The 22,992-nt window shown below is 32.1% G+C and overlaps 1 protein-coding gene across 1 annotated transcript in view; it reads left to right on the forward strand.

The window, feature by feature from the left end:
• The window catches only part of LOC139501250 (uncharacterized), a 108,536-nt gene that overhangs the window by 21,473 nt on the left and 64,071 nt on the right, over positions 1 to 22,992 (forward strand). The window contains exons 27-44 of the mRNA XM_071290270.1: positions 239 to 295; positions 1,103 to 1,297; positions 1,635 to 1,848; positions 2,183 to 2,285; positions 3,948 to 4,101; positions 4,875 to 5,101; positions 5,452 to 5,620; positions 6,129 to 6,357; positions 7,390 to 7,618; positions 8,380 to 8,577; positions 9,566 to 9,872; positions 10,059 to 10,472; positions 11,555 to 11,681; positions 11,928 to 12,022; positions 12,369 to 12,554; positions 12,957 to 13,137; positions 21,071 to 21,237; positions 22,243 to 22,370. Of these exons, the coding sequence (XP_071146371.1) occupies positions 239 to 295; positions 1,103 to 1,297; positions 1,635 to 1,848; positions 2,183 to 2,285; positions 3,948 to 4,101; positions 4,875 to 5,101; positions 5,452 to 5,620; positions 6,129 to 6,357; positions 7,390 to 7,618; positions 8,380 to 8,577; positions 9,566 to 9,872; positions 10,059 to 10,472; positions 11,555 to 11,681; positions 11,928 to 12,022; positions 12,369 to 12,554; positions 12,957 to 13,137; positions 21,071 to 21,237; positions 22,243 to 22,370 (3,380 nt within the window). The remainder of the gene's footprint in view (positions 1 to 238; positions 296 to 1,102; positions 1,298 to 1,634; positions 1,849 to 2,182; positions 2,286 to 3,947; positions 4,102 to 4,874; positions 5,102 to 5,451; positions 5,621 to 6,128; positions 6,358 to 7,389; positions 7,619 to 8,379; positions 8,578 to 9,565; positions 9,873 to 10,058; positions 10,473 to 11,554; positions 11,682 to 11,927; positions 12,023 to 12,368; positions 12,555 to 12,956; positions 13,138 to 21,070; positions 21,238 to 22,242; positions 22,371 to 22,992) is intronic.

A 22,992-nucleotide genomic window follows, 5' to 3' on the forward strand; every position in this document is an offset into this window, starting at 1 on the left:
GAAATTATCTTACTGTGAATTCAGTATTATTTGTGGGATACAAATTTTCGTGGGTAAAAGTGAACCACAAATTGAAGGTTTAACAAAATTTCTATATACTTCTATGTATGCAGACCTTTCAATACAATGAAATCGAATATCCATAAAGTGCCATTTTTCCGAAATCCACAAAAAAAGGATGACCACAAAAATAAATGACTCAATGTTACTTTTAAATATTTTCTTTTTTTAAATTTAGGAATTTCTTTTGATCTGTGGCAGCAAACAGAATGTTCATTACAAGAACCACCAAGTGGTGAGTATAGTATGGACGAGAATATAAAGTTTTATACAATTTGTTCCACAGCTTTTATATGAATGATTGTTTAGAGTTACAAAAAAACATACAAAAACTGTAGCAATGTTACATCCTGTATTGTTATAATTTTATTTAATATTTTAATTAACTGAGTGATTAAGAGGCTGTCCAAGTAAAAATCAGCCAAATCCTATGATATGGCTGGCACAACATATTTTTTCCCACTGAATTTTTGGTTCCAATACAATGCTTATATCATACAAATGATATATATGTCAAAGATATTTTTGATCAACAGTGGATGGCTCAGAAAATGATTTTAAAGTTCACTAACATACAACAAAATTTTGTACAAAATGAAGAGTTATCTCCCCTTTTCAATCAGTTTTCAGTGCTTTCTGTGTATTTTTTTTCTCTTTATTTGTTGCAGTTAATAAAAAAAACATAATTTAACTTTGAGAGAGAATGAATTTGTGATATGAAATAGATGAAAAAAATTTGAAAACAAAATGTCATGTGCCATCCACTGCCTGGTTTTTCCATGGACACCTTCTTAATTGTTTGTGTTTTACACCACTTTTAGCACTACTGGTATGTGCTTTTATGAACTGAAAAAGACTTGGTAAGAACCAATCCTTGAACATTTGTTACCTTGAAAAGAAATGTCTCCTCAGAAATATAGAATAAATGTATAGTCTCATGAAAATGGAATTTTGATGTAATTAAAAAAGACAAAATTCAATCAGAAAGATAGCAGTTTTGATTTACACTCCAAGATATTTCATTCTTTTTCTGTTTTACTAGGCTGCAGTGTAAATTTAACTGGTAATGTGTCAGATGTGTGCTCTGTTAACCCTGACTGTCAGGGAATTACATGTTGTCTTCCACTCAAATTTATCTATGGACGACGGATGACCAGTGTTACATTTAACTTCATTTCTTGCAACAAATTAGAATACAGCATTGAAAGAAAAGTTTGGCAGAAAAGTCTTGAAGCAGGTTTGTTGAATTAGTAAAGCTTAATTAAATGAGCAGATTTTTGACTATTAAGACCATACCATTTGGTTCAGATTTGTTATCCTTATATTGTTTTGGTCATACCAATAGATTGATCCAGTTTGCCACAGATAAAACTACTACCTTCACTGACCAAATTCATGCTCTTTTACCCCTGACTGTCAGGGAATTGCATGTAATGTCTTCCACTCAAATTTTCCAATCAAAATTTGTTCTTCATTATTCAGCTTATTGACATAAATTTTTACCATTACAACATGTAAAATCGAAGTTGTACTATTAATTAGGCAAGGATGTTGGATTTCACATTTACTTTCAGATAAAGTAGTGACAGAAAATATAGGTGACACTTTCCAGTATAACTATAGTTTAACATCAGGATTTGATCCATCTAAATATGCAGTTACAGTAGACCTACAAGTTTGTTATCTGGCTGCCGAATTTTGTAGCACCTTCAGATTATTGGATGCTACTAGTATTGGATGTTCATCAACAACAAGAAAAAAGAGGAGAAGTAAAAGATCTACGACAGAGTATGTGATAAAATATAGTGAATATAATTATTCAGATATGTTTTCGCTTGATCAAAAATTCAGTCAAACAAAATGTTTGTTTACCATTAATTGCCATGTAGTTGCACCAAATGTTTGATTTCATATACAACTGAATAATTATGCATACAAGGCCTCTTTACTATTATAGGTAATTTATCAGGTAATTGATTATACAATTGGAAGTAAAACTGTGCAAAGTATGATATATGAAATCATTTCTATAAATTCCTTTGTAACTTGGAGGCATTTTTTTACTATATATTTAGTATTGAATGATATAATGTAAATGTATAATAATTTCATTCATTTTCAGGCCCCAGGTTTTAGATTTCAAACAGGGTATGAGAATTTTGATGCAAAGACAGGCTTCTTCAACTGAAATAAAAGAATACATTGAAGAAGTTAAAAAATATGAGGTATAAATAAGTGTCACCTACAATGTATAAAACTTGGTGCTGTACAGAAAATAAAATTTTGAAAAGAAGAACAAGGGCCAAGTTTTTACCTAATTTTTTTTTCTCAATATAATATCGTAAAACTAATTATGACATTCTAAAATATGAAATTTAGATAGAGTGTAACGGTTTATTTCTTCCTCTGTGATATTTTATCCTGGGGATAATTTGTCCCAGTAATCGTTTTCCAGACATGGTATTTCACAGGTAGTTTTTTCCAGAGGAGTGAAAATCTATCTGTGTTTTGCCGATAGTATGTTCCAGTATATATTATCTGTTCCATATTTCACAGAACCTTGTGAAATAGACTACCATTAACTACTATGTAAGTTACTCGCAATCAATATATACCTGACTATAATTATAATTGTTTCAAAAAGGTAGAACAAATTTGCATAATTTATCAATCAAAAGGAAGTAATAATGAGCAATTTTTATTTTAAAGATATCAATATTATATTCCTGAAACTATTTCATAGTGATATATGTCCTTGAATCTTATTTTAATCTTTATATTCATTGATATAAAAAAATGACTTAACACATGATTTAATAAGACACTATTTCACAGGTAAATATACTCTCCAGCTGTTGAAATTGCGTTTGTTCCAATATGTCAATATTATCAACAACTACATCTTTGTCCCTAGACAAAACTATTAATATAGTTAAAAATATCATCATACTCAAATTCTTCCATAATACTGTTTACAGTAGTAACGCAACTATATTTCTACCTTTACTTTTTAATTTATATTTGTACTGAGATATGAAAACAACTCACTCTTACCTGTTTATCACTTACCTTATCTTATACATATTAAATTAATCATGATATTATTTCACAATTATGATCTTTGAAATTACTTCTGGTTTTCTTTTATGTTTCATGATAATTGTCTTTGTATGATATTTTCTTGATTATTTTAGGATATTGTTTTAAATGATAATATGTGAAATATTTGTAAAAAAAAAATTTTAAGAACTATTTAATAGTTTGACTACCCAGATAGAATTTCACGGCAAAAGAAAAAATATCCCAGGGAAATTCCTCCGGATAAAAAAAAATAACAACTACTGTGACATTCCACCGGATCAAATTTCACCCGGATATCATTTTGCTTTACATTTATATCCAATGCTTCAGACTGGGTTGAAAGTTCACAAATATGACATATCTTTAATGTTCAGTTTAATTCACTATTTTTAAAGGATTTAAATGTATCTTTGGTCACCATTTATGGTATGACTTGCAGAAGAATATGTTTAGAAATCTAGATATTATAATTTTTTTGGATGATGCAATCATAATTGGTGATAAGGCATCATATAGAAGCAGAATGGTTAATTTGAGTTGTGCAATCAAAAGATGCTACCAAATTTATTAAACATTGGCTTGTTACATGTCAATTATTTAACACTTGTAAAGACATTTTGAAATAAAAAGTTGGAAGTTTTTTGCACCAAAAATAAACAAAAGAAAAAAGACATAAGAAACTGCACATACATTGAAAAAAAAATAGTACAAAATAAAACATGGCTGCCTGGGGCAATAGCAACAAACACAGCATTTTTTTCATGTAGAAGATAAGAGTAATGTGACTGTTTCTCTTAATCATTTAGCTGAGCATGATGCAGGAAAATCTTAAAGGTGCAGCGCTTTCAGACACTGACACAAAAACTGGCTTGAAGTCTGCAATGAAAGCTCTGGGAAGGAACAATCCTGCTACCATTCCTATGGGCATTGACTCGCAAGTAAATGTATCAGTTACAGGAGGTAAATTTTCTTTATTTAATCTCAAAATGTTATCAGTCACTCCCTTAAATTCCTTTTAACACTGAAGAGGCAGTGGAATAGGCTACCCAGTGGTTTTGAGCTTTAAAGCCACAGAAGTGGTCTCAAATATTACAGTTTTTGTAGCCTCAGGGGTATTCTTAGATGTTCAAAATTCTCCAGCTTTATTTGCGTTGAAATCATAGCTTAGTTGTTCTCACCTTCTATATTTGTAGATGTTGTGCATTACTAACAAACAATTCCTCTCAATAAATATGTCTGGGCTCTAATCATACTCTTTCTGTTAGACAAATTTGTTCTACTGCATAAATAAAGTTTATAGATAAGTTCTGCTATGTCAGACACTGCTAAATGAATGATGAACTCTCTTGATTTTTAAGTTGCTTGGTGAGAGGTCATGATCACAAAGCTTAAATTTTAATAGACAGAAATTATTGTTTAGACCTTCCTTTCAAGATGTCATCTTTGTAATCAAACATACAATAATCTTTGTTTTCATAGTACTTTTTATGCAATGGATAAATCTAGATTTTCAAATACATTTATCCTTCCCATGAATTGAATTTTCCTTTAACCAAAAAATATGTTCAGGTCCATAGGGGATTAAACAGATGATTCTCATTTTCCATTTGTTCTAAAAAAAAAAAAATCAAAATATAATCTTCTGTACCATGGAGAAAAGATGATTCACATTTCCTTGCTTCCCAAAAAGATAAAAACTAATAATTTGATGAATTATTATTACCATCTTTCAGGCAATGTTATTCAAACCATGTTAGGGACTACATCAGACATTCCAGGCAGAACTAAACAAACATTTGTTGTTGGACATGGTTTGACAAATGAAGGAGTAAGACTTCTAGGACAAAAGCTGGCTAACATGACAATTGGGGATATGGAAAATTTGCTAGATATCAAAAATGTTGATCCAATTGAAGTATTAAAACTGATTGATCAGCTTAGAGATTTATTTAAAGCTTTGGTAAGATTTATAGAAAAAGACTAAATGCTTGAAATGAGTCATTACAAATTTTATAAAAAAGACAATATTTGTGATCGGTTTTATTTTCTTTGAAAATTGATTACTATCCCCTATCATGAGAAAAAAAAATACCTATTTTTAGAAAATGTTTTAAGCTCCCATATTAAATAAAATTTTGACAGTCACAATACTGAATTATTAATTATATACATGTATGTTCACCAACTGATGTTTGAAGATTTTAAAATGGGAATTAAACACTTTATGTATTTCACTGAAAGTTTAAATATTTCATGTCTCAAACACCAGTTTAGTATTTTATAAAAAAAAGTAATATAATTTTCTTTCAGTTATCAGAATTTTTGACAGAAATAGTAGGAGGAGAATCAGATTTCTTCAAATCAGAAGATCTTACAATGTGGGGAGAAGTCCCATTACCTAGGCGTTCAAAAAAAGTGCAATTTCCTTCTGGAGGTGCTGGTCAGATACCAATTGCTGGAATTATTGTTCTGAGATTTAGTATGTTTATTTGTTATTCTATTTAAAGAACGTATGAAAAATTTCTTTATACAAATATCAGTTTATTTCATGTAGATAGATTATATTTATCCACACAAATACTATGATACCCCCACGAAAGGCATGGGGACTGTATTGCAGCTAATTTGTCTGTCCATTATTAGTCCAACATATATTTAGTCACATTTTTCTTAGGTTGAACGGAACAGACTGTCTTCATATTTTGTCAGCAATGATTTAGTTGTAACATGTGTGCACTTAATTTGATCTATCAGAAGTCGTTTAATTACTGTTTGAAGAAACTGATTTTTTTGTTAAATTATGAGTGAACTTAAATTTTTTATCTCAAATAGTTCAAACTATTGATTTGAGCTATTTTACAAGAGTTAAAGGACTTCCACAATTAGAATAATGTTTGATTTTTGACTCGGTTTGCACTATCTGTATTTTCAGAAGTACAGATACCAAATTAATTGTTCATGAATGTATCATTTTTATTTATTTGTAGGAGTTGGTGTTGGTATATACTATGGTGTGAAATTTAGAGTAGGAGTCAATGTTTTAGGAATGAATGGAGTTGCTGAGATTGCACCATATACTGGGATATTGGTTTACGGGGAAGTAGGAATTGGAATTGCAATGTTGTATGCCAAACTAAGACTTGAGGGACATATAATGGATCTGAAATTTCCAACCAGAGGAGAGATATCATTCAGTAAATTCCCTCTGGATGTTGGGTAATATTTCTTATTTATTTATTACAGCTGACTGTAAATTGCATGCATTTATTATTTTGTCATGTTAGACTAAAATGCAATTTTAATTTTTGCTATTTTGAGAAATATCCTGTTTAATTCATATAAAATATTTTAAAATGCAATTTTAATTATTGCGATTATAATTCTTTTGCATTTTTCGCCCTTATTAATACCTCCAAATAATATCTGAATTTATAGTAGTTACTGGTGTAAGTGGTATGAACTGCTTGCAATCAGATATGAATTTATATTGTTTTCTTTTCCTGTAGATGAGTTTTTGTTAAGTCTGTTCTTCCATCTGTCCAACCCATATGAGCCCCAAGTTTTGATTAATGGTAATGTATCCATCTATATTATTAAACGAGAAGACCTCATTTTGTGTGTCGCTTCTCTTTTACCACAATAAATTAATCATTATGCCTGTGTGTCCTATGGGTACGATGCATAGTTACATTTGTCATCCTCGCTTATGATTACTCCGTTTGGGTTATTTTGGGAGAAAAAGGAAAATAAAGTTGTCTGTATATTGTTTCCGTCATTGGACAAATTTTGAAGTCAGACTAGACTTCCGGTTTGCATTTTGCATCCATATACTGTGAATAAAGTGTATATTCTGCTATCATTTTCAAGTTTGCTATCCACTATTTACTAATAAATGTTCTTAATATACAGATAAACGCTAACATTATTCATATGTAATTGAAATTAATAGAAAACAGAAAAATTGAAAATTTTAGAAAAAAAGAAGTAGCTGGGCTTGAAAAACAATTGTCCTGTCCCTAAGTTCCTGTGACTTGATACATTTTCTGAAATTCTGGAGGCGGGTCGGTGGGGGCCTGGTCCCGAAATCCCTGAACATGAAATTTTGAGGTCTCAAATTAAAAGAAATTTAAATCCCTACATCCCGAATTTCGAAAAAAGAATTCCCAGATCCTCTTAAGCCATTGACAGAATTCCAGTGTTACTACAAAAATCTGTTTACTGCATAATGCCAATGTGCTTTTATTTCAGAATTACTATGGATCTTGACATGACACCTATACGACTAAAGCTGAAAGTATTGATAACACTTGAGATACCCTTACTGTTCACATCTATAAAGATAACATTGTTCAAGGCAACCATTTGGCAGTATTCTTCTCCAACTATAAGACAAAATATCATAAGCAATTGGAAGAAAGAAAAAGATCTCACTGGCCCAGTTATAACAGAGTTTATTGATAAACCAGGCACGAAAAGGGTATGTACATTAATATGAAAATTTATTCAGATATAATTGATTTATCATGAAAATAAGGGTTTTAAGGTGGCTCATGGGTACAAAAATTTCATCAAAAAATTAAACCTTAATTTTTTCATTACACATTTTATTTATTACACTATTAGTTGTTACTTTATAATATGGTACAAAAAACAACCCAAAAAATCGATTCGGTTTGGCCCCAGATGACTTTAAAAATGTTTATATCATTGAAAAAGCTTCAAATGATCTCCCTTTGGTGCAAAAGTGCCATTTTGTGGCATTAAATTTGAAATATCTTTTTAACTCATTGGTGACCTATATTTTTTATTATTGTTTTCAATTAAGCTGTATATAAACTAAATAACTGTAAAATTTAAGCGATTTCTGTAATTAGGTTATTTTTTTATTTCGATATTACCTCTTTTTCTCCTATTAGTTCAACAGATAAAAATGGACAGTAACAAAAATGAATGCTTCTTCTAGAGGCAAATTGTGAGCTCAAATGAACGGTGACCCCATTTTTTTATTTTTCATTTTTCTTTTAAGTATATGATAAAGTTCATTTATATAGAAAAATATAGCGAAATCCTATAATAGAAAAAAAAATTGATTTATACCCAGGAGCCCCCTTAAGTGTTCTTTCTTTGTTTTTGTTTTTTTCATGTGTTTGTTATTATTTTGTGTTGAATAGAAATTAAAGTTAAATCCAATTTTGACTGAATTCACAATAAATGTATTTCATCAACAAAATATTTCAGGAGAAGCGGTCCACTGCTAATTGTTTGGTTAGACAAATTTCAAATCAGGATTACACAGAGCCTCAGTTTGAAATTTCTATCCATGCTGGTGATGACAGAAGTGGTGTCAGGTTATACCTGGATGTTGGAACTGTACCTGGTGGTAGAGATGTATTGAATAAGAGAGAACTTGCAGGACCTGCTACAATATTGTCAGAAGTAATATATGTTTATACTTTAGTAAAATATAGAAATAAATATAGAAATAAATGAAAATGAAACTCTAGTTTGTTCTTATATAGCTACATATTCAATTTATCTGGCAGTCAAATAAACTTAAAAGTTTTGTGCATAGTTTATATGCCTATGTGTCATAATTATTTCTAAATCATATTTTATATGCCTATGTGAAATTTTTTCAAATCAAGTTATTATGTATGCCTATGGTTATGAAGTGCTTTTGAAAAGAAAAACATTTAAAATTAGTATACTGAAAGATTTCAGGTGTAGATTTTTATAGCTCACTATATGGTCTGGGTTTTGCTCATTTTTGTACAGAGATCTGTATTTGCATACATAATACACTTCATTTGGTCTCTGATAGATGCACTCTAATATTTATATCAAATATTACTTTAGATTTCAAAATTATAGTTAATAGTAGTTTGTAATTATATTTTTAGGCCCCATTTATGGGCATTATGTTTTCTCGGTCTGTGTGTCCTTCTGTCTCTCCTGCTTCAGTTTTAAGGTTTTTGATCAAGATAGTTTTTGATAAAGTTAGAATTCCAATCAACTTGAAACTCAGTTCACATGTTCCCTATGATATATGGTCTTTTTAGCTCACCTGGCCCAAAGTTCATTATAGATAAAGATAATTGTAAGCAGCAAGACTGTTTAGTAAAGTAAGATGTACAAACACATCACCATCACCAAAACACAAATTTGTCATGAATCCATCTGCTTCCTTTGTTTAAAATTCACATAGACCAAGGTGAGCGACACAGGCTTTTTAGAGCCTTTAGTTAATGTAATGCCAAATTTGAGTTTTGACCCCAATTTTACGGTCCACTTAACATAGAAAATGGTAGTGTGAGTGGGGCATCTGTGTACTATGGACACATTCTTGTTATATCCAATAATAAGCATAGTTCAAAGTAAAAATTATAGACTATAAAATTTGTAACAATAGAATTTTTTTTCATAGAAACTAGCAGCAACTGGTGTGCCACTGTATTTTACTGTAACAGCTGAGAACGACTCGGGTCAAAAGTCTACAGCTTCATGTTACCTATCAACATATGATATAACCCCACCTGGTGGAAGATTTGATGAAGATTACAAGTCCACCAGCAACCCATCAGTTATTAAAGCTTCAGTGACTGTATATGAGGATTCAGAGCTTGTAGAAACTAAAGTGGCAATGGGTTATGGAAAAGGCATATGGGGTGATCAGCTTGTTCCATGGAATGATGTTGAACTTGACCAAAGCACCATAAATCATGTTACAGCAGGTAATTTATATAGTAGATATGAAAAGTCTGGCCAATGATCATTCTAATGAGCCTATGAGGGCTTTCTTTGATGATACCGTGATATACTTTTTCGGAATATTTGAAAATTATATTTTTTGTGAGCATCAATTTTGAAATTTACTACTTATTTTGTTTTGCGCCTAATATTTTGGTGTATATTTTCAGAGTCTGATCCTCTCAATCGAAAGGTTTTGGAGATGTTCACTAGCCCACGCACAGGAAAATTAGTTGGACCAAAAGCAGGCAAGGATTCTTCCTTACACTCACCTGGAGATTGTGCCAGAGCATGTGCTGATTTACCTCCAACCAAATGTATGAGTTTTAATTTTGACTCAGCAGATGGAACATGTGAACTTGTTGAAGCCATCGAGGGATACCATTTTAAAAGATCAAGATCGGGTTATTTTTCCCATTATGAAAGATTGGGTGTTGGGAAGACTAAACAGTTCAACTTTGACCAGATACAGTTATCACACAACAAGATATTCTTTGTGAATTTCCTTGTTAGGAATTCTCTTGGATATTCATCTATAATCAACACTCAAGGTGTCCTTGTTGATTTGACGACGCCAATCACAGGTAGTACATGTATAATTGTTCGTCTTATCTGCTGAGATATAGCCAGTAAAATGTGTTTTACTAAAAATATGAAACGTTGATTCTCCAATGCAGTGCTATATAAGTTATTATAGCCCACAGAACAAAGTTTCCTAGGGTATAATGTTTGAGACCTGTATGTCTGTCAGTCCTGTTCTTGTCATTTCAACTCCTCTGAAACTGCTCTACAGAATTTCATGAACTTTGTAGATAATAAGAATGTAGATGTGCATATCAGCAGGAAATTAAAATATTTATTTTTTCAAGGAGTTATGCCCCTGTGAACTTTAATATAGAATTTTGGCCTAAATATATTACCACAGCAGATTTTGTAGGAGTTGTGAGTCTTTGATTTTTGTTCATTTCCATATGTATATGCTGTTTTTTGAAAGAAACAAACATGGTAGAGCTTTTTATGGCCCTGCATCGTAGTTGTTGGTGCCACATAGTTTTACCCTTGTCCATAATTCAATAATTCAGAAATTCAGAAATTCCGTAATTCTGTCATTCCGCAACAAACCATTGTACAGAGTTATTTTCTAAACGCCTTCATATATTGGGCTGATTTTTGGAATGTGAGTTAACTATGATAAGTTACAGATCAAGTTTAAGTTTCTTTCCCCTCCACTAATTTTTCTGAAATTATGGGCTTTGGACTTTGATAAATTGTTGAAAATCACAGTTATACAGACTTTTTTTCTAAACTCTTTCAAATATTAGGATGATCTTTGGCATGTGGGCTAACCAAGATGAGTTACAGATCAAGTTTAAAGTTTCGTTCCGCTCTGCTAATTTTTGCCAACATTAAGGGTTTACAACTTTGAAAATTGTTGAATATCACATTTATACTTTTAGACTTTATTTCTATACGCCTCCAGATTTTGGGCTGATTTTTGATATGTGAGACATGTTTGTGTCCACATGTTTTATTAAAATTGTAGATTTTTCAACTTTTTGAGACTGGGCCATTCGTGTCGCTTTGACACATCTAGTTTTATTTGATGTAAAGTTTTTTAACACATATATAATGAAAATATGTTTTGCACAATTATCTAACATTTCAGGAGAAATCATAAATGCCAGTAGAGACACCCTTAAGCACGTTGACTGTCGGTCTCTCATCCCTGAAGAACATAGACCTGATTGGATTATTCGTTGTAAAGGGATTAACCCTAATATAAAAAATCACAGGTATGTTAAAACCAACTTTTCCGTATGTAACCCTTGGTTTAATAGCTTTCTTGTAAGATTAACATGTATATTTCTTTGAATTTGCATTTCTATTTGAACATACTTTTTACCTATAATGGTTTACTTTTACAAACTGACTTGGATTGAGAGTTGTATCTTTGGCACTCATACCACATCTTCTGATATCTATAGACTGTTTGTGCTTCAAGTCATATTAATATAAATTTATTGAACTTGTTGTTGTAGATTGATAGTAGATGGCCCAGGCTCCAAAGCAGTTTTCAATGGTATGGAGCCAATGAAAGACCTCCTGTTCACAAGATATAACACATACATTACTGGTATTTATTTCTGTGAAATTTAATTTAAATCTATTGTATTGGGTACATTTAGTAGATATTTAAGCTTGTAACATATGATCATTATGATGTTAAATTTTTCAAATATATGTCAGTATAGGGTTGAGACCTAAGTTTTGTTGTTCACTGAAAGTGAAAATGTGATTATTAGTTTAAAGAAAATTAAAACAACAAAAGTATAAAAACTCAAAGGAAAATTCAAAACAGAAAGCAAAATCAAAAGCTCAAACATGTAATGATTAAACCTGTTTTTATAGCTCGCTAAATTTCTGGCTTGTATGATAGAGGGCATGTAACCTATGACCTTGTATATTCTTTTTATTTACAGCTAACTGGGATGGATTCATAGATAGAGAGAGTGGACTATTGGGTTATGCAGTATTTGTTGGTAAGAGCGTCTGTGACAATTTGATACATAAACATCATGATCCACACAAGCATCTCTTTGAGGTATCCCAGTGGACTCATACTGCTACAATTTATCCTATTCCTGCTCCATATGAAACACTGCCAGGTAACATACTTAAAATAGAAAGTGTTACTTACAAAACTTCAGTATGCACTTATTTTAAAACTTTTAAAGTACTCAGTTATTGACTCTTACTTGGCATTTTGGTGACTTAATTGTCTGTCCGTTCATTCATCCATTGGTCAAGCTTTGGGTTAAAGCTTTTGGTCAAGGAAGTTATTGATGAAGTTGAAGACCAATCAACTTGAAACTTAGTTATGATCTTTCTAATTTTAATGCCAAATTAGTATTTTGACACCAATTTCAAGGTCCACATATAAAATGATAGTGCTTGTGGGACATCCATGTACTATGGACACCTTCTTGTTTCAACTTTATTATACTGTAATTACAATTTCAACAAATTAGACCTTTTCATACTTTAACTCAACTTATTATTTATTGCAGATGGCAAATACTACATATCTGTAAGAGCGTTGAATAATGTGAAATATGGAGGTCCATTGGCTACAACTATTTGTCATTCCACACCACTTACAGTTGACAACTCACCACCTTTAATCTTGGAAATTTATGATATAAGATACAATGAAAGTACATTTACCATCACAGCTAAGCACAACTCTAGGTAAATATTTTGGCAGATGTTAACCTAAACTTCTGTGAATGTATTGTTGCTAGCGAATTGTCAGTTATGCAGTTTTTCATGATTCCCATCATTAAAGTTAGATTCAAACAAAATTATTTGATTGCATTAGGTCTGAATCTGTTAATCTGAAAATCATGAATTCTACACTGAACAAACCAACAACATTTTGACGACTGAAAATTTGGTACCCACAATTCGGGGAAAATTCAGACAATTTCAATTTTTAATAATTTTATTAGGAATTAACTGATTTTGCTGTTAGAAGAAAGCATTTTGATTCTCATCAATGTTAACAATTGCCATCACTTGGGGGGTGTTTTTTTCTTAAATGACTATTTTAACCTTTTTTTATAAATTTATGTTATAACTTTTAAACTTTAATAAAGAAAAATTGTAAACTCCATAAATATTCAGAAAGGCAAGATCTTCATTTTTCCACAGTTGAGGCTTTATAGGTTTTTTTTCTAATAATTTTAGCAAGTATTAGAAAACTTTTCTTGCTTTTTTTGCCACCTAATTTCTTTCCAAATTCTATCATTTCAATCATTTACCAGTATTACTCTGCAATTTGATTTTAAACATCAAAATTAATGTTGAAAGTTCATTACAGCTGATTTCATAATGCTTGCAAATTTTACACATTAACTTTGGTTAGCTTGCTTGCTTTGTTTGTATAATATTTTATACAAGCTTTGTAAATAAAATTGACATCTTTAAACAATTTATATAGGCATAGTTTAACCTGTATATATCATATTTGAATTTAATTGGGTAGTATTCTAATGATTGTACAATATACAAACAAAGCAAGCAAGCTAACCAAAGTTTTGTTCTACATGCATTAGGAAATTAGCTGTAAAAATTCAATTAAGTCAATGATGCTTTCCTTATGTCACATGTATTAAGTTTTAAAAGACGTTTTATATTTTGTAAAACTAAATCCTGTTGAATATATTAATTATTGATTAAAACAAATTTTACATCAAGATAAAGAAATAATTAAAACATCCAATTCATATTTAAATATACCTTTTCCAGAATGGTTTATTCTAGAAAAATACAGTTCATTTTGAGCTGGGTATAGCAGGCCAGGAATGGTATGTCCCATTGAAATGTGTTCAATGCGGCGTGTTACGTTTGTGCGGATTGGTCCTACATTTCTGCAAAAAAACACATTCAGTTTGCGCAAATTTTACCGGTTGAAAAGTTACTACATTTGCGTGTATTTATACCAAAGTATCTGAAAAATAAAACCATAACTTAAAATAAAAGATACTTGATATTGTTTTAAAAAAACTAAAATTTGAACAAAGTAACTTAAAGAAATAAAAAAGAATTGCCAACAACTTAAAATTTCCATCAACAATGTGGACGGCTGTGGCCAATGAAGAAACAAATACCATGGGCCAGAGTCTTTTCATAGCCATTACAATGAACAGTTTCATTCAACTCATCCAGCCATTTACACTTTCGTTGAGATTATTATACAAGTTCAGGCTACTACTACATTAAAAATTGGCGTCAACGATAACCAACCCCTTGTAAAACGCACCGACAAAAGAGAAAATTCAGTTTACCGTTCAACAATTTCTAAAATATAAAATGGTGACATTTGCCGTCATTATGCTGTCTCAAATTGCTAGAATACAAGTACAAGGCAAGGACTGAACTGTAGATAATTCCTGTATATTGATCATCCGCATGGTTATTGCGTTTTATTTATGACTATATACTTTGAATATTCTTTTCCATGATAGTCGCTGTATTTTATTCAAAACGTTTCTTTTACATAAATGTAGTTCTTTAATGTTTATATAAATAAATAAAGACTTTTCTTACATATGTTCATTAATAAGATGGGGTATGATCGCCAATTTATGTTCAAAACAATAATCGAAAAACAAATTATAGGTAAAAAAATAAACTCAGGTAAACTGCAGGTATATTTGCGCAAATGTAATGCGTGTCATTTTAAAATCCATGCAAATGTAGGTCGCCTATTCAATGATAAAGTAAATCTACCCGAGAATGGTTCATTCCATAACAGTTCAGTTTATTTTAGGTTAGGTATAGCAGGTCAGGAATGGTATGTCCCATTTGAAGAAAAAAAATCTGAATTTTACCTTGAAGAAATCTGTAGACTGATACTGATCATGATTAATGATAATTGGTTGATTAATCCTTATTTTTCATTCAAAGATATTTTAAAACTGTAATCACTTCGATATTCAGTTCATAGAGTTAAAGGATAACACTTGGTTATATAGTGAGTATTTTTCAAAATCAATTAATTAGGTAAAAGTTGGAAATAAACTTAACAAATAGTTCACATTTGAACTTCTCAATCATTGCACTTAATAGTGAACTAAGTTGACCCAATACACATAGAATAATAGATTTTTTATGCCCCACATAGGGGCATGATGTGTTTTGTTCTGTGCATCATTTCCTTTGTCCATCCGTCTTTCTGCTCTGCTTCAGGTTAAAGTTTTGGGCCAAGGTAGTTTTTGATGAAGTTGAAGTTCAATAAACTTTGAACTTAGTATACAAGTTCCCCTATGATATGATCAGAGTTTTGACCTGAATTTCACAGTTCACTGAACATAGAAAATGATAATACAAGTGTGTACTATGGTCACACTGTTGTTCCATCTTACTTTTAAGGAAATTTGATTTATTAAATATAGTTTATACACAATACAATGCATCTGTTCATCAAAGATTAGCAGGCAGTATCTTAGTCTATTCTTAGGCAATTGCATAACATTTATTTTTAGATTATTAGGAATAGTGCCCTAGAGGGGGGTTAGAGTATTGTTGATGAAATTGAGAGAACGCATCGATGTATCGGATGCAAGAACAATTAGCTATATATTTACTGTTATCAAATCATATAGTTCGAAATTTATCTAGTATCGAAACATTAACATATTTAATTGACATGGAAATAGTTCTTGGATATCTTATTGAGTATTGATAGACTATAGTTTCGTTTTTTCCATTGTGAACAACATGGGTCCTAAACGCCAAGGTAGAAAGAGACAGGCACCCTATGATCCAGAATTGTTGGAAAACTGGACTGTAAATAGACTCCGTTCCCAGTTAATATCTAAAAACATTACATTCCCAACTAATGCTAAGAGAATGGCGTTAGTCCGTTTATTGAGACCAGCGACTTCGAGTGTAGATGACGTAAGCGACGGCGGCCATGACACCATGTTAGCAGTTCCTCAAGAGAGTAGTGCGCGATCCCAGAATGCAACACCAAATGTAAACAATAACAATAACGACAGAACGGCAGTTTTAGTCGATCTCGTGTCTAAACTGTCTTCCAATGTTCAAAATCTACAACAGAATGTTATTTCTTTGAATAATAAAGTAACTGTTTTAACCAACAATCTTCCGCAAAATAACAATATCAGTACAAGTCCGATAGTACCATCAACTTCCTCAAGATCTCCAGTTGTAAATGATTCTGTCGACGACAGTCAACCTATTCAAAACACTATTACTTCAGTTCCAATTACATCTCCCAGTTCTACAGGGAACTACTCCATTGAATCGGCTATGCAAAGCTTTCAGACATCGTCCTTCAACAGGCATGTTCCTACAGCCGCTGCAGGAAGTGAAGCCCAGGCCCGAGAAGTTGATACAAGAGGATACAAACGTACCTGTTACGGGTATTCGGCAGAATCACTGCCTTTGGTGGAAACTATTTCCCCCCAACTAAGAAATAACATTACAGCAGGTAGGGACGTTAATCTTGCATCCCTGTTAATACCTTTTTACGCTGGCCTGTGCAGCGATAACATTGAACAGTTTCCGTATCACAATAAACCAGATCCCAGATTGAATAGATCATTGTCAATAGGGGAATTTGTTCAAGCATTTAGTATTTATAAAAATGTGATGTGTTCAGCATATCCCCAGAGGCGGAATGAACTTGATCTTTATGAAAGAGATATAGTGGATATGGCTACCAGATATGGTGGCAGGGGATTCTATGAATATCACAAGCAGTTTTCTCTACAATCTGCAGCACATTTAAATTATAACAATATCATGGTTGATTGGTCTGTGCGTAACAATGCTTTATTTTGTAACATTTTTGCTAATCTTAAGCCTAACACTTGTGAACATTGTCACAGCACACTGCATCTAACAGGATTTTGTCCCTCTTTAGTTCATAAGGAAGGTACTAGGGGTACGCTCAACTATCCAACTACAAAGGGCACCAATTCTGACTTTTATGGTAGATCAATAGTAAAACATAATGGTAGACAAGTATGCAACAATTACAATGGAGAGAAAGGTTGCAATTATGCAAAGTGTTACAATCTTCACATATGTCTACTATGTAAGAAAGACCACTCACTAAATGAATGCAATGTGTCAAAAAACGAGGAAGGGCCCCAAAAAAGTGGGGCGCATATGTTCAGGAAGAGGTAAACGATACACAAAATTATGATCTATCATTATTCACACCTATCAACGTTCACAGATTACAATATGAATTGATCAAACACCCTGATATCAAATTTACTGATTACTTGATTCATGGTTTAAAACATGGTTTTCATACAGGATTAAGATGTTTACCTGACTTTTCTATAGAATGCAAAAACTTACTATCAGCAATGTCACAGCCAGAGAGTGTCAACAGTTTAATTGATACTGAAATTCAGAAAGGTTACTTATGCGGACCATTTCACAATATACCGTACGAACATTTTCGTATTAATCCAATAGGAGTAGCCGAAGGCAAGTACTCGAGAAAGAAACGACTCATAGTAGATTTATCTGCGCCACATGATGACGAACTTAATCCTAGTTTAAACGAGTTAATAGATAAGGAGGAATTTTCTTTAAGCTATGTTAAAATTGACGATGCAGTTGACATCATTAAAAAATTAGGACAAGGGGCATGGCTTATTAAAACCGATATTACTGATGCGTTTAAAATTATTCCAGTGTCTCCTCATTTATGGCCTTATCAGGGTATTAAATGGAACAACAAATATTATTTTTTCAAACAATTAGTTTTTGGATCACGTTCAAGTCCAAAAATATTTGACAACATTTCGCAAGCAGTGTGCTGGATAGCTACTAACAATTACTGTATAAAAAACATCCTTCATTTATTAGATGATTTTTTAGTAATAGAGCCACAAAGACGCTGTCCAAACCAAAGACACTTTGTTGGCTATATTTGATTCATTAGGAATTCCTCTATCAGCTAAAAAGACAGTTGGGCCTTGTAAAGTTATTGAATACCTAGGTATATTTTTAGATTCAGAATTGATGGAAGCCCGTCTACCTTTAGAAAAAGTTAACAGAATTTGTGAGTTTATTGAGACTTTTCGCAACCGAAAACATTGTACAAAGAAAGAAATCCTCAGTCTTTTAGGGCACATGAATTTTGCTTCAAGAGTTATTTTGCATGGAAGATCCTTTGTGTCACATCTTATTGCTTTATCAACCAAAGCAAAGAAACTTCACCATAGAATACAATTAAATTTGGATTGTAGATTAGATTTGGATATGTGGTTGTTATTTTTGAAAGAATGGAATGGTGTATCTTTTTTCATTAACGACAATATAACGGAAGCCGCTGATATGGAACTATATACTGATGCTACACAAAAATCATTTGCAGGTTTTTACAAAAATCAGTGGTTCCAGGGAGATTTTCCTTTAGAAGTTATGGATGAGCAAACATCTATGGCATTTTTTGAACTGTACCCCATAGTCATGGCTTGTGTTTTGTGGGGTCATAACTGGAACAGGAAGCGTATATTATTCCATTGCGACAATATGAGTACAGTTGACATTATTTCGAAAGGCAGGTCTAAAGTTAAGAGTATCATGAAACTTATGAGAAAGTTGACTTTTCATGCAGCTACACACCATTTTATTATTCATGCTCAACATATTCCTGGTATTAACAATAATATTGCGGACTCTCTTTCTCGTTATCAGATGCAGAAATTCAGAATACTAGCACCGGATGCAGAAGAGATGTCAGTGCCTTGCCTATTGCCTTCCCAAATAATGATGTTTTAGAACAACAAGCACGTAATTTATGGGACTTGTCTTTATGTCGGAGAACTAAACAAACATACAGATCAGCCTTACAGAGTTTTATAACATTCATGAACATGAGCGGGATACATGGCTCCATTATGTGTTTACCTTCAATTTCTGAGGACCATTTAATTTACTTCGCAACTCATTGTAAGAATAGTAAAAATTTGCAACATGATACTATTAAAATGTATATAGCCGGAGTACGATACCATTACTTGCGCGCAGGTCTTAATGACCCTACAGCAGGAACAGAAAGACTTCCGTATATCATGCGAGGTATTAAGAAATCACAAAACAATGTTTCTAGGAACAGATTGCCTATTACTTCAGAGGTGTTAAAACGTTTATGCAACTTGTTATCAACAGGCGTTTTCTCACCGTTCATGGATCTAATGCTGCAATGTGCTTTTGTGACAGCATTCTTTGGTTTCCTTCGATGTGGAGAGTTCACTTGCAAAACTAAGGACGACTATCTGAACTGCGTTATAATTGATGATGTTGAGATCAGCCTACTACATGATCGATTTGTGCTTAAACTAAAAACATCTAAGACTGACCCTTTTCGATTAGGAGTAGAGATAACTATACATGAAAATGATATATTTAGACCAGTGCATATTATGAACAAGTATTTGAAGTATCGCTTACAGTTGGGAGCTTTAGCAAACTTTCCTTTATTTGTTGAAAGTGAACTTGATTCAAGTAGGCCATTATCCAGGGCAACATTTATTAACTATCTAAGACAGCTTTTAATACGCCTAGGTTATAAGGAAAGTGATTTCTGTGGTCACTCGTTCAGAATTGGTGCTGCTACTTCAGCGGCAGCAGCGGGAATTGAAGATCATATCATACAAACACTTGGTAGATGGTCATCGGACTGTTATATCAGATATATAAGAACTGATAAGAGAGTTATTTCTAAAGCACAACAGATAATGTGTCATTTTTGAAATTAATGTTTTGGTAATGTTGTTTATTTTTACATATGTGTTTTTTAGCATTATTATTTCTTGGGGGCTTTCATTCTTTCATTAATGAACTCATTTCATTTGGCCTTTTTAATTCCAGGGGAATCATACTCCCCCAATTCAATAATACATCAGATAGGTTCCTGTCGAGGAACAAATAGGTAGTTTAAAGTAGTATTTTTACTACGCTGGGATCGCCCAGAAGAAATTAGGTTCATTCCTGGGGGTCGCCCCAGGAATTAGGTTCATTCCTGTCGAGGAACAAATAGGTTCATTCCTGGGGATCGCCCCAGGAACAATAGGCTCATTCCTGGGGGTCGCCCCAGGAAATAGGTTCATTCCTGGCGAGGAACAATAGGCTCATTCCTGGGGGTCGCCCCAGGAAATAGGCTCATTCCTGTCGAGGAACAATAGGTCATTCCTGTCGAGGAACAATAGGTCATTCCTGTCGAGGAACAATAGGTCATTCCTGTCGAGGAACATAGGTCATTCCTGGGGGTCGCCCCAGGAAATAGGTTCATTCATGCCGAGGAACAATAGGCTCATTCCTGGGGATCGCCTCAGGAACAATTTTTTAAATTTATTTTTCTCATATTTTGATTAGTTTGAAATATTCATTTTTTCTCATATTTTGATAAGATTTTTAAAATTAAGCCAAATTTTTTAAGTGAATGAGTAGCCCCAAGAAAGCCAATAATGTATTATAGTGTTTATAGTCTTGCCATGTAGAAAGATATGTACTGTTATGTTACAGTTTAACATAATATTATGTGTAGATTTAGTATGTTTTGATATTCTAATAATAAACATTATTCTTAAATTGTGTTGTGTATAAACAATGTTTATTCTTTTTTTAGTGATCCACATTCAGGATTAGCCTACAATGATGTATGTTTAGGAAGAACAAGGAGAGATTGTATTGAGATGAGATGGACCAGGCTTTCATTTGATTCTTATATTACACTTGTTAAAATTCTAACTGACGGTGTACCAATCTGGATAAAAATCAGAGCAATCAATAATGGTAAAAAGTTAACAATTTTTCGGTACCACAATTTCCTGAGGATCACAAGAACTAACTAATATGCAAATGACCAATTGATTTGTCCCAAAACACATGGTGTTATACTACTTAAAATAATATTAAAGTATATAATTCATATTAATAATAGTAACAGTCATGTTTACTCAATAAATGTGCAATTTAACTTCAGGGAAATCTATGAGGATGTCTTGTAAGTTATATGAAATTACTTGTTGAAAACAATATGGCGGACATAATTATTCAAAAGGTAGACAACTTTAAAAATGTGCATACCAATCGATTTCTTGAAGATAACATGTATTTATATTTAGTATTTAGACTCAAACGTCTCGGACCTTATAATTATACATGTTTAAGCAATAAAACTTCATGTAAAATCATGTGTTTGGGTCAAATCAATTAGTCCTTGGGATATTAATATTGTTTTTGTAATCCTCAGGAAATTGTGGTACCATTCTGAATATATTTTCATGGAAAGGTATAATTTTCAAAAATTTCTTGTTAAGATCAATGTTTTCTTATGTTACAAATAATTTCAAAATTGCAAAACCAAAATGAAAATAATTATGTACTTTTAATTCAGAAATTAATGCAACGTTTTTATTATTGTGAAATATGGGACAAGATTATCATAGCATGAATTAAATCCTGCATTTTTTAATTTTTTATATGAATCATTCAAGATTTTTCTAAATATTGCAAAAATAAAAATCCTATTTTAGTCTAAAATGACGAAATCGCAATAATAAATGCACACAATAATTTCTGAATTAAGATTATAAAAGATTTTAAAGAAACAACATGCTAGATTTATTTTTATAAGATACTGCGACTATTGTAATTGAACATGCTAATGGTGTTGTTTTGTGCATGTTTTGCACAACTTAATTGTGTCAAACATTTAAATAAGTTGTTGAAATTCTGATTATTATGTTGTACCATTATAAATATGGACCTTTACAGAAAAATTGAATATATTTACAGTTGACTTGCGTACTATTGTTGTTGCTGATTCATCAATTATTGTGGACAAAACTGGTCCCTATACTGGAGCAGTGACGGATGGACCTTTACATGGTGAAGATTTATTGTACACAAAGTATTCAGATAGAGTAAGTGAATGGAATTTGTACAGCTTTAATGGGATGGAGGACCTACATATACCTACTTAAATGTGAAAAAATATTCAGGTTTTATGAATTTAAAAACAGGATGCCTCTTGAATATACTCTTCAAGAACATTTTTATTTCACTAGCTATTATTAGCTCACCTGGCCTAAAAGGCCATGTGAGCTTTTCTCATCACTTGGCGTCCGTTGTCGTTGTCGTCGTCGTCTGTCGTTGTTAACAATTTTTCAAACATCTTCTCCTCTGAAACTACTGAATGGATTTGAATGAAACTTAAAATGATTGTTCCTTAGATTATCCTGCACACAGTGTGTGCTTCGATTTTTGATCCGTCAAAAAACATGGCCGCCGTTACTTAAAATAGAACATAGGGGTCAAATGCAGTTTTTGGCTTATATCTCAAAAACGGAAGCATTTAGAGCAAATCTGACATGGGGTAAAAATGTTCATTAGGTAAAGATCTATCAGCCCAGAAATTTTCAGATGAATCAAACAAACCATTGTTGGGTTGCTGCCACTTAATTGTTAATTTTAAGGAAATTTTGCAGTTTTTGGTCATTATCTTGAATATTATTATAGATGAAGATAAACTGTAAACAGCAAAAA

Source organism: Mytilus edulis, chromosome 13 (genome assembly GCF_963676685.1).
Source record: "Mytilus edulis chromosome 13, xbMytEdul2.2, whole genome shotgun sequence".
NCBI lineage: Eukaryota > Metazoa > Mollusca > Bivalvia > Mytilida > Mytilidae > Mytilus > Mytilus edulis.